At 42.1% G+C, this 10,997-nt stretch overlaps 1 protein-coding gene across 1 annotated transcript; it reads left to right on the top strand.

Annotated features, from left to right (window-relative positions):
• Window positions 1-3,756: 3,756 nt before the first annotated feature.
• LOC138877914 (uncharacterized) lies at window positions 3,757-4,239 on the top strand. Its single transcript, XM_070157558.1, has one exon. It carries the CDS (start codon window positions 3,757-3,759, stop codon window positions 4,237-4,239), a length of 483 nt encoding a protein of 160 aa, XP_070013659.1.
• Window positions 4,240-10,997: the final 6,758 nt, after the last annotated feature.

Genomic DNA, 10,997 nt, shown 5'->3' on the forward strand with positions numbered 1-10,997 from the left:
ATACGTATATTTTGTTGGCTTGTCAGTTGTAGTAATTATGATGGCCTTGCCGGCCCAGCTTTATGTTGATATTAGTCAGCGTTAGTCTCCATTAAGTTTTATATTTTGTATCGCACATTATCTTGTAATGTGGCCCATAGCCAAAGTATGACATTACATGTTTAGAGTCTCTTAGTTGCAAGTGGTACGCAAGGATAGATGAGGCACTGGGTGCCGGTCTTGCCCCCGGGCGTGACATACTTCTTTTCTTCATGCTATGGATATAGCTTGGAGGATCGAGTGTATTCACAACCACAGTGGAGAGTTTGCACCGAGGGATAAGTGGCCTCGACAGTTTGGAGGATTTTTATGGCGCCCCGCTTGGGGGCAGAGGTCTATTCCTAAGGGGTGGTCCCAGCAGGCCCATGCAGTCAGCAACCCTGCCTGCTCGGGGTTCTCCAGCACGACCCTATTTCAGTGCTATTCCAGAGAGTACTTATCGCATGCCAGCTATTCACTGTTCCTCCAGTGAGTATTCATGCCATCAGGGTCAGACTTCAGGGCAGCAGTCCACCATTCCGAGGGATATTTTCGAGGGCGGGGATCTTGGACACGTGAAGAGGTTTTGTCCTAGACATCGGGTCAAGGCTGAGCAGTAGGACTATCTACCCATGATTACCGCGCCAGCTACCACATCGGATGTTTGGCCACCTAGAGGCGGAGGGCAGGTGGGTAGGGTTTGTCCGAGAGGTAAAATCCAGTCAGGTGGTGCTCCAACCATGTTCTATGCCTTCCCAGTTAGACTAGATGCAGTAGCCTCAGATGCTGCAATCACATGTATTATTTCTGTATGCGGTAGGTATGCTACGGTGCTATTTGACCTAGGGTGTACGTATTCATATATTTCATCTCTGTTTGCTCATTTTCTAGGTGTTCCTCGTGAGTGCTTGGTTACTCTTTTATATGTGTCCACACCCATGGGCGATTCTGTTATTGTGGATCAGAAATACCGATCCTCTATCATGACTTTCTGTGGTTATGAGACTAGAGCGGATCTTCTGTTACTCGATATGATATACATTGAGGTCATCCTAGGCATGGACTAGTTGTCTCCATATCATGCCGTCCTTGATTTCCATGCCAAGCCTATTACCTTAGTGATACAAGAGTTGCCTAGATTGACGTGTTAGGGTTCATTTGTCAATACATCTAGTCGGGTTATCTCTTTCATGAAGTCTCGACACATGGTCTAGAAGGGTTACTTGGCTTATATAGCTTATGTTTGGGATACTATTGTAGAGACTCCGATTATTGATTCAGTGCTCGTGGTGTGGGAGTTCTCCGATGTGTTTCCTTTTGATCTCCCAGGCATGCCACCAGATCGTGATATCAATTTTTGTATTAATTTGGCTCCAGGTACCCAGCCATCTTTATTCCACTATACTACATGGCTCCGAAAGAGTTGAAGGAGTTGAAGGAACATCTTGAGGAGTTGCTAGCAAAAGGGTTCGTCAGGTCGAGTATGTCTCCTTGGGGTGCAACGGTGTTGTTCGTATAGAAGAAGGACGGGACTACGCAGATGTGCATTAATAACAGGTACCTATTGCCACGTATTGATGATTTGTTTGACCAGTTGTAGGGTGTTAGGGTGTTCTCTAAGATCGACTTGAGATTTGGGTATCATCAGCTCAGGATTTGTGCTTCAGACATTCCGAAGACAGCTTTCCAGACTAGATATGGTCACTATGAGTTTTTGGTGATGTCCTTCGGCTTGACTAATGCCCTAGCGGTGTTTATGGATTTGATGAAATGAGTGTTCAGGCTATATCTTGATTCTTTTGTCATTGTTTTTCATTGATGGCATATTGATCTACTCCCATAGCATAGAGGAGCACGAGCAACATTTGAGAGTCATGCTTCAGACCTTGCGGAAACATAAGTTATATGCTAAGTTCTCCAAGTGCGAGTTCTGGTTAGATTCTGAGGCATTCTAGGGGCATGTTGTATCAGGCGAGGGTATTAAGGTAGATCCCAGGAAGATCGAGGCAATTTAAAGTTGGCCTCATCCTACCACAACGACCGACATTAAGAGTTTCCTGGGGTTAGCAGGTTATTATCGCCAGTTTGTGAGGGCTTCTCATCTATTGCAACACCTTTGACTAGACTGACCCAGAAAGGTGCTTCGTTTTAATGGTGCGATAGTTGTGAGGCGAGCTTTCATAAGCTCAAAACCGTATTGACTACAACACCAATGTTAGTGTCGCCTTCCAGTTCGGGGATGTATAATGTGTATTACGACGCTTCACGCATTGGATTTGGATGTGTATTGATGCAGGAGGGGCGAGTTATTGCGTATGCTGCACGCCAGTTGAAGCTCCACGAGAAGAAGTATCCCGTACATGATTTGGAGTTAGCTGCAATAGTTCATGCTTTTAAGATCTGGATAAATTATCTTTATGGGGTGTCCTGTAAGTTTTACACCAATCATCGCAACTTACAGCATTTGTTCAAACAGAGGGATCTTAATTTGAGGTAGTGCAGGTGGCTGGAGTTACTAAAGCATTATGATATTACCATCCTTTATCATCGAGGCAAGGCGAATGTGGTTGCGGATGCTTTGAGTAGAAAGGCTGAGAGTAGGGGTAGTTTGGCATTCATTTCAGCAGAGGAGAGGTCATTAGCTTTGGACATTTAGTCCTTAGCTAACAGACTTATGAGGTTGGATATTTTGAGCCCAATCGAGTTCTTACATGCATAGTGGCTCAGTCTTTCTTACTCGAGCGAATAAAGGCTTGTCAGTACGATGATCTGCACTTGTTGGTTCTTAGAGAGATGGTGCTATAGGGTGGTGCCAAGGAGGTTGCTATCGGTGAGGATGGTATTCTGCGGCTCCAGGGTTACCTATGTGTTCCTAATGTTGATGGCTTGAGGGAGAAGATTCTAGAGGAGGCACACAGTTCTCGATATTCTATTCATCTAGGGGCTATGAAGTTGTATCGCGACCTTAGGTAGCATTATTGGTGGTGGTGGATGAAGAAGGACATAGTTGAGTGTGTGGCGAGATGCCTAAATTTCCAACAGGTCAAGTATGAGCATCAGAGGCCAGGTGACCTACTTCAGCAGATGGTTATACGTGAGTGGAAATGGAAGCGCATTACTATGGACTTTGTAGTTGGGTTGTCGCAGACTTTGAGAAAGTTTGATGTAGTTTGGGTCATTGTCGACAGGTTGCTAAGTCGGCACACTTTATTTCGGTTGTGACTACATATTCTTCCGAGAGATTGGCTCAGATTAACATTCAGGAAATTGTCTGGTTGCATGGTATACCTATTTCCATCATATCAGATAGAGGCACTAAGTTCACTTTGCATTTTTGGAAAGCAGTTCAGAGCCAGTTGGGTACCTAGGTAGCGCTCAGCACAACATTTCATCCGTAGACGGAGAGGCCGTCAGAGCGAACGGTTTAGATTCTGGAGGATATGCTCAGAGCATGTGTCATTGATTTTGGATGTTAGTGGGGACAGATTCTTGCCCTCGACTATGTTTTCTAGCAATAATAGTTATCAGTCCAGCATTGACATGGCCCTATTTAAGGCTTAATATGGCTAGCAATGTTGTTCGCCCATTGGATGGTTTGAGCCTAGCGAGGCTAAGTTATATCGTACTAATTTGGTGAAGGATGCCTTAGAAAAGGTAAAGTTGATTCAAGAGTGACTCTGCATAGCACAGTTCAGGCAGAAGAGTTACGCGGACTAGAAGGTGCGTCATATGTCATTTATGGTGGGAGAGAAGGTTCTCTTAAAAGTCTCGCCGATTAAGGGAATCATGAGGTTTGGAAGGAAGGTCAAGTTGATCCCAAGGTTTATAGGTCCATTTGAGGTATTGAGGATAGTTGGGGAGGTTGCTTATGAGGTTGGCTTGCCTCCTAGTCTATTGGGAGTTCATCCGGTCTTTGATGTTTCTATGCTCTGGAGGTATCATGCCGACAGGTCGCGCGTGCTAGATTATAGAACGGTTCAGCTAGATAAGAGTTTGGGTTATGAGGAGGAGCCAACTATCATTATTGACAGACAGGTTTGCCAGTTGAGGTCCAAGAAGATTGATGCGGTAAAGGTCCAGTGGAGGGGTCATCCAGTGGAGGAAGCAATTTGGGAGTCCGAGGAGGACATGATGAGCAAATATCCACACCTATTCAGTACTCCAGGTAAGATTCTAGACCTTTTCAAGGATGAACATTTGTTTAAGAGGTGGAGAATGTGACGACCCGACCGGTCGTTTTGCTTTCTAGATCCCCGTTCCCCAAAATTAAGACTACATGTACGTGCTTTTACTGTTTTATGACTTGCGGGGGTGGTTAGTTTGAGTTTGGAAGGGTTCGGATTGAAATCGAAACACTTAGTTCCTTAATAATGGCTTAAAATGGATAAGTTTGACTTGAGTCAACATTTTGAGTAAACGGCCTCGGAATCGGGATTAGAAGGTTCTAATAGGTTCGTACGATGATTTTGGACTTGGGCACGTGTTCGAATCGAATTTCAGATGACTAGTTTGGACTTGGGCACATAAACCTTATTTTGATATTATTTTACGAATTTCAAGGGTTCGAGTGAGTCCATTTTTATGCTTACAAACTCATTGGCATGTTCGGACGGGGTCCTGGGGGCCTCGAGTGTTATCTAGATGATATGCAGAACATGGTTTAAGTTGAACCATGGCTAAAGCAACAACAGTTATGGTGCATTCGCACTTGCGAGAAATTAGCCACATGTGTGAGGTCAGAAGTGCAAGCTAACGAGCGCAGAAGCGGATGTGAGTGGACTTGCCTGTGTCCGCACAAACGGACTCACTTCTGCGATGCAGGGATCATAATTGCAGAAGGAGGTAGCATAGCATGGTCATAGATTCACGAGGCAAGCCGTAGAAGCAGGCTCGCAGATACAAAGTTTTTCTGCATGTGCGACTAGTGCTGGACCGTGCGTGTTTTGCAGAAGCAGACAATGGCCTGCAGAAGCGGCCTCACAGAAGCGGCGAAGCTGCAGAAGGTGCAGAATTTGTAACTACTCGGCTGGTCGTTTTAAGAATTAATGCCTCGATCCCCTATTAACTGCTTTCCCTGTGTTTGTTTTCGCTATTTTGATTTGCCGGGATTTTTGGTTTTGAGTTTCGGAGCATTTTGGGACACTTAGTCCCTAAAAGAGAACTTAAGCTTTAGAATTTAGAAGGTAGTTGGAGCAGTGTGAAGACGTCCTCGAAATGGAATTCTGTCGGTTCCGTTAGCTCCGTTGGGTGATTTTGGGCTTAGGGCATGTTCGAATTGTGTTTTGGAGGTCGGGGGCTTATTTAGGCTTGAAATATCGAAAGTTGAATTTTTGAAGTTTCCTGCTCGATAGTGAGATTTTGGTCTAAGGGTCAGAATAAAATTCTAAAAGTTGGAGTAGCTCTGTATTGTTGAATATGACATGGTTGCAAAATTCCAGGTCATTCGGATGGGGTTTGATAGACTTTGTGAACGAAAGGGGAAATTGGATGTTTTGGAAATCCTTAGGCTTGAATTGGAGAGCGATTTATGGTTTTAGCGTTGCTTGATGTGATTCGAAGGTTGGAATAAGTTCGTATGATATTTTAGGATTGGTTGGCAGGTTTGGTTGAGGTCTCGAGGGCCTCGGGTGAGTTTCGGGTGCTTAATGGAAGTTGAATTAGACTTAGGAAAATTTGATATTGGTTGAACCTGTCATAACCGCACCTGCGTGAATGGGACCGCAGGTGCGGCGCTGCAGAAAAGGCTGGGTGACCGCAGAAGCGGGATTAGCCTAGGCTCCAGAAGTCGCAGGTGCGAAAGGTTGGACACACCTGCGGGACCGCGGTGCGGTAAGTGAGTCGCAGAAGCGGAAATGGGAGTTTAATGAAAAGTCGCGGGTGCAACTTGGTCTACGCAGAAGCAGGACCGCAGGTGTTGTCCCAGAGCCGCAGATGCGGTTTCACTGGTCAGAAAAGGATCAGAACGAGGGTTTAGTCTCAAAACTTGGAAAATTGATTTGGGAGCTCGGGATTTGTGATTTTGAGAGAGATTTTCACCTGGGTATTTTGGGTAAGTAATTTTTACTCGGTTTTGATTGATTTCCACGAATCTATGCATAAATTCATCCTTTGAATTCGATTTTGGGGTGAAAGTGTGGAGAAAAATTGGGAAAAGTTCTTAGGCCTAATTTTGGAGTTTTGATCAAGATTTTGATGTCAGATTGGAGTAACTTCTGTATATATGAACTTGTGAGAGTGTGAGGATTCCAAATTTTTAAATTTTACGTGATTCCGAGGCGTGGGCCCGGGGGCTTTTTAGGCAATTTTCTTAATTTTCTGTGTTAGCTTCGAATTAATTAGTAGAATCAGTTACTTGAAGTTATATTTACATTATGCAATTGATTTAAATAGATTTGGGCCATTTGGAGTCGAATAATCGTAGCAAGAGCGTGGTTTCGGGTTGATTTTTGAGCCGGTTTGAGGTAAGTGGTTTGCCTAACCTTGTGGGGGGGGGGGTCCCCTTAGGATTTGGTGTTGTTGATATATGAAATGCCTTGTATGTGAGGTGACGAGTGCGTACATGTGTTAATTGTTGAAAATCATGTTTTCATTATGTAAGTATAACTGTGTTTTCTTCCCTGTTTATACTACTTGCAATTTAAGCTTACTGTTAGCTTAGGAAAGCATTTCTAATTAACTTAATTTCTTTAACTACTAAAACTGCTTTGTTTGAACTCTGTGCAACATGCTAGGCTAGAAATACTTTTTACCTTAGTATGAAATTTGGACTTAACTGAATATTCTCCGTGTTGTTGCTGTGTGTTTACTTTGGGACTACGGGACGGTATCCCGGGATATCATACTGCATGTTTACTTTGGGACTACGAATTTGTATTCCAGTAGATCCCCCCTGCACATTTATATTGGAACTATGGGACTGCACCTGATTGATTTCTCCAATACTGGGTATTTACATTTGGGACTACGGATCGAGATTCCGGTAGATCCCCGCGCACTATGAGTTGGACTACGAAACGACACCCGGAAGATCCACTGGATATTTACATTTGGGGGCTACATGACGGTATCCTGGGAGATCCCCGGTTGTTATCTCCGTGTTGAGCTGTATTCCTTCTGTGATTGTTTTGTCTCAGTTATAGTTGTTGTTATTCCTATTTATCCTGTGTCACTTCATACAGTTAGCATTAATTATATTTTCGTATTCTATACTGTTTTAACTCGTTTTAAGCTATAATCAGTAGGGCCCTGACCTTCCTCGTCACTACTCGACCGAGGTTAGGCTTGACACTTACTGAGTACTGTTGTGTCTTACTCATGCCCTTTTTGTGCATGTTTTTCGTGTAGATCCAGGTACTTCGACTCAGCCCTACTACCCTTGAGGCGAGGCGATTCTCCAGAGACTTCGAGGTATATCTACCGCGTCCTCAGATCAAGGAGTCCCTTTCCATTATCTCTTATAGTTTTAGCCCTTATGTATTTATCTTGATTTAGACATTCTGGAGTTAGAGCACAATGTAGTATTCATAGCTTGTGATTTCATGAGATTCTGGGTTTTGGAAAGTTGTTCAGATTTTGAGATCTTGTATTAGTATATGCCGAGCGGCATCTTAAACGCTTCTATATTTGTTTATTTTCCATTTTTATTAGTTTTTCCGCATTTTGTTTCTTTTTTTTTTTCCGCAATTGTTAGGCTTACCTAGTTGTAGAGATTAGGTGCCGTCATGACAGTTCACGAAGAGCGAACTTGGGTCGTGACAGAATCGCTGGAGGTAGTGAGGTTCATTTAATGCGGACTTAGGCTCTTTTCCCCCATTGTTTTCACTTAGATAGGTCGACTTTGGAGCTCTTGGAGAGGGGTTTTTCGTCTATCATCGTGAGGTAAGTAATTCCTACATAATATGAGTTTAATACGCAGATTTTAGATATCTTCTTAACATATAAATTGTAGAAATCATGAGTTTAGTCGAAAAACCTTGGGTTTTTATAAAAATAAAATTTGGCCACGAAATTGGTTGTGCAAATGAGTGAAAATTACATATTTGAGTTTGTGTGGCTATGCATAGTAATTATCTTTGAAAATTTTTGGACTCCGGGCACATGGGCCTGGGTGGGAGGGGTGAATTTTTAGAATCTTCTAATTTGGGTTGGGAAACTACTCTAATAGCTATATTATGAGCTTTTGAGCATATATTGATTTATACGTATAATATTTGGCTAGTTTTAAATTGTTCGACGCCGACTTGAGGCTTTAGAGTGAATTTGTGGATTGGAAGTGAACTTTGGAGCGAGGTAAGTCTCTTGCCTAACCTTGCAAGAGGGAACTCACCCCTTTATGTGTATTTTTTTGTTTATTTCTTGTGTAGGGAGCTACGTACGCACGAGGTGACGAGAGTCCGTGCGTAGCTATATTCCATGAGATGCTCGGGTAGACGTAGCTTCACACCATCCTTTTAGTTGTAATGTTGTGATTATCTTGTGTATTGACTGTCTTGAATAGAGATAGACTAGGAATTTAAGGTTGTGATTATCGATGTAGCCTTCTTCTTTAGAAAATTTGAAGAATAATTAATACCTATGAAAAATCCATGTTATCTCGCGTCGCAAGTATCTCCACGAGAAAGGTAAATATCTCTACTCTAATGGGATCAGGCTGTTTGCCTCAACAGTATTATATTCTTGTGGGATCGGGCCATTCGCCTCGGCAGTATCATATTCTTATGGAATCAGGTCGTTCTCCTTGTTAATATCATATTCTTGATCGTGCCATTCGCCTCGGCAGTACCACTATTCTTATAAGATTGGGTCATTCGCCTAGGAAGTACTGAGTACCACTATTCTTATGGGATCGAGTTGTTTACCTCGGCAACTACGTGCTTAATAATCGAAACGGGTTCCAGATTGAATAATTGAGTTAGTACCTTCACGGTCAGTTATGAGATGTTGGTGATGTGTTACGGAATCATGTTGTAGTTATTGTATTTTCTTTTATTTGACTCATCGATGCTTGTTGTTTGCTTACCATGACTACTTTATGCACTTTTATTGTTATTATTGACCTCAAGTAAGTCTCAAGTCGACCCCTCATCACTACTTCTCTATGGTTAGACTACATACTTACTGGGTACATATTTTTCTTCGTACTCACACTACACTTCTGTACCAATTTGCAAGTACTGAGACAGGTTCCACCAATGGTCACGCGGGTGCCTAGCCTATTTGTTATGGAGACTTAGGGTAAAGCTGCTTGCCTTGCTACGATTCGCAGTACCGGAGTCTCTTTCCATCTTATTTATTGTTTATGTCTATTACTTTAAGACAATAGGTTTAGTGGTTTTGCATATTCCCGCGATTGTTCATGTACTTGTGATGCCAGATTTTAGGAATTTATAGAATTTTTGAACTGTTGTACTTATCACTTCTATCACAGTGGACTATATTATTTATGTTAAAACTTGTTTAAAAAGAATTATTATCATTGCATGAAGTCCGATGTATTTAAAATATGTTAAAAAGAGGATAAATAAATGGTAGTTTTGCTTGTGTGCTTGCCTAGCGGTGGCATGAGGTGCAGTCTCGACCTAGTATGAAATTGGGTCATGATATGAGAGATAAGGGTGGCAATATGAGAGATAAGGATGGCTATTGATACTGTCATGGTAGAGTGATACGGGTGGCTATTGGAGAGATAAGGGTGACAATGTCACGGATGATATGTGATGATGTGGGGTTATTGTGTTGGTGATTTTTATGTGATGTGATTCACCTTATGTTTATTATACACTTTGTGTAACCTTTTTGGTTGTTTCGATGAGCTAATTGATATCCTTGATTTATACTTGTTGATTTGGGCTGGAGTAGTACATTTGCACATGCATACACTGTAGCATGCTACTTATTCTAGCTCATGAGTACGAAACATGATAATTATCGATCATGACATGTGTCCTTGTATTATCTTATCCATGTTGAGATTGAGATCCTGTGACTATGCCAAGCAAATTATGTTATTGTCACATGAGTTGTTTGTACGGTTGTGATATAAGATGTGGGCACGAGGTGCTGTAAGTATATGATTATTATGTTATTGGCACGTGAGTTGTCTGTGCGGTTATGATATGAGATGTGGGCACAAGGTGCTATGAGTATATTATGATTATGTTATTGGCGCGTGAGTTGTCTATGCATTTGTGATATGATATGTGGGCACGAGGTGCCGTATATGATAATTATGCTATTGGCACGTGAGTTGTCTATGCAGCACGTGAGTTGTCCGTGAGGATCCTTATATTGATATTGTTAGCACGTGACTTGTGCATGCGGTTGTGATTGAGATATGGGCACGAGGTGCCGTGAGAATATGATAGTAGGTTGAGACCTGTGATTTGTGACTATGAGATGAGATACCATGGAGAGACTTTGTTGTGAAAAACATGTGTAAGGCAACTTGATTAATTGGTTATCCTTTGTGTTCTTTATCAGGTTTAAATGATGTTTTTCCCGGTATTCACATTGCTTTACTGCCTATATGTACATGTTGTATTTGTTGTTATTTACCGATTCCTGCTTTCCATTATTAGTTGTATACTGATATATTGCACAATTTATTTAACTAGTGAGATTCTTGGCTATACCTCGTCACTACTCCAACGATATTTTCTTGGTTACAACCACCACGAAATCAGTTATTTCTCCTGGGTCCACACTTTTTTGCCAATCGTAAGAATGTTTTAATTCTGGTAGCATCAACTAAAGGCCCAATAGTATGTTTAAAACTCGAAACCATATTGCACACCAAACGATAATCAAGCATTCACGTTCCTCTACATCTCAAGCAAAGTCTTTCTGTCATATTCAAACTTCCAAAGTATAGAAGTCATCATCTCAAACAAAATACACAGACTTAATCTTCTGCCTACCATGACCCAAATAACACTAAGCATTCTCAAATCACGTGGCTATCCTACCAAAAGAATCACACG

This window comes from Nicotiana sylvestris, chromosome 9, assembly GCF_000393655.2.
Source record: "Nicotiana sylvestris chromosome 9, ASM39365v2, whole genome shotgun sequence".
NCBI classification, from domain to species: Eukaryota; Viridiplantae; Streptophyta; class Magnoliopsida; order Solanales; family Solanaceae; genus Nicotiana; species Nicotiana sylvestris.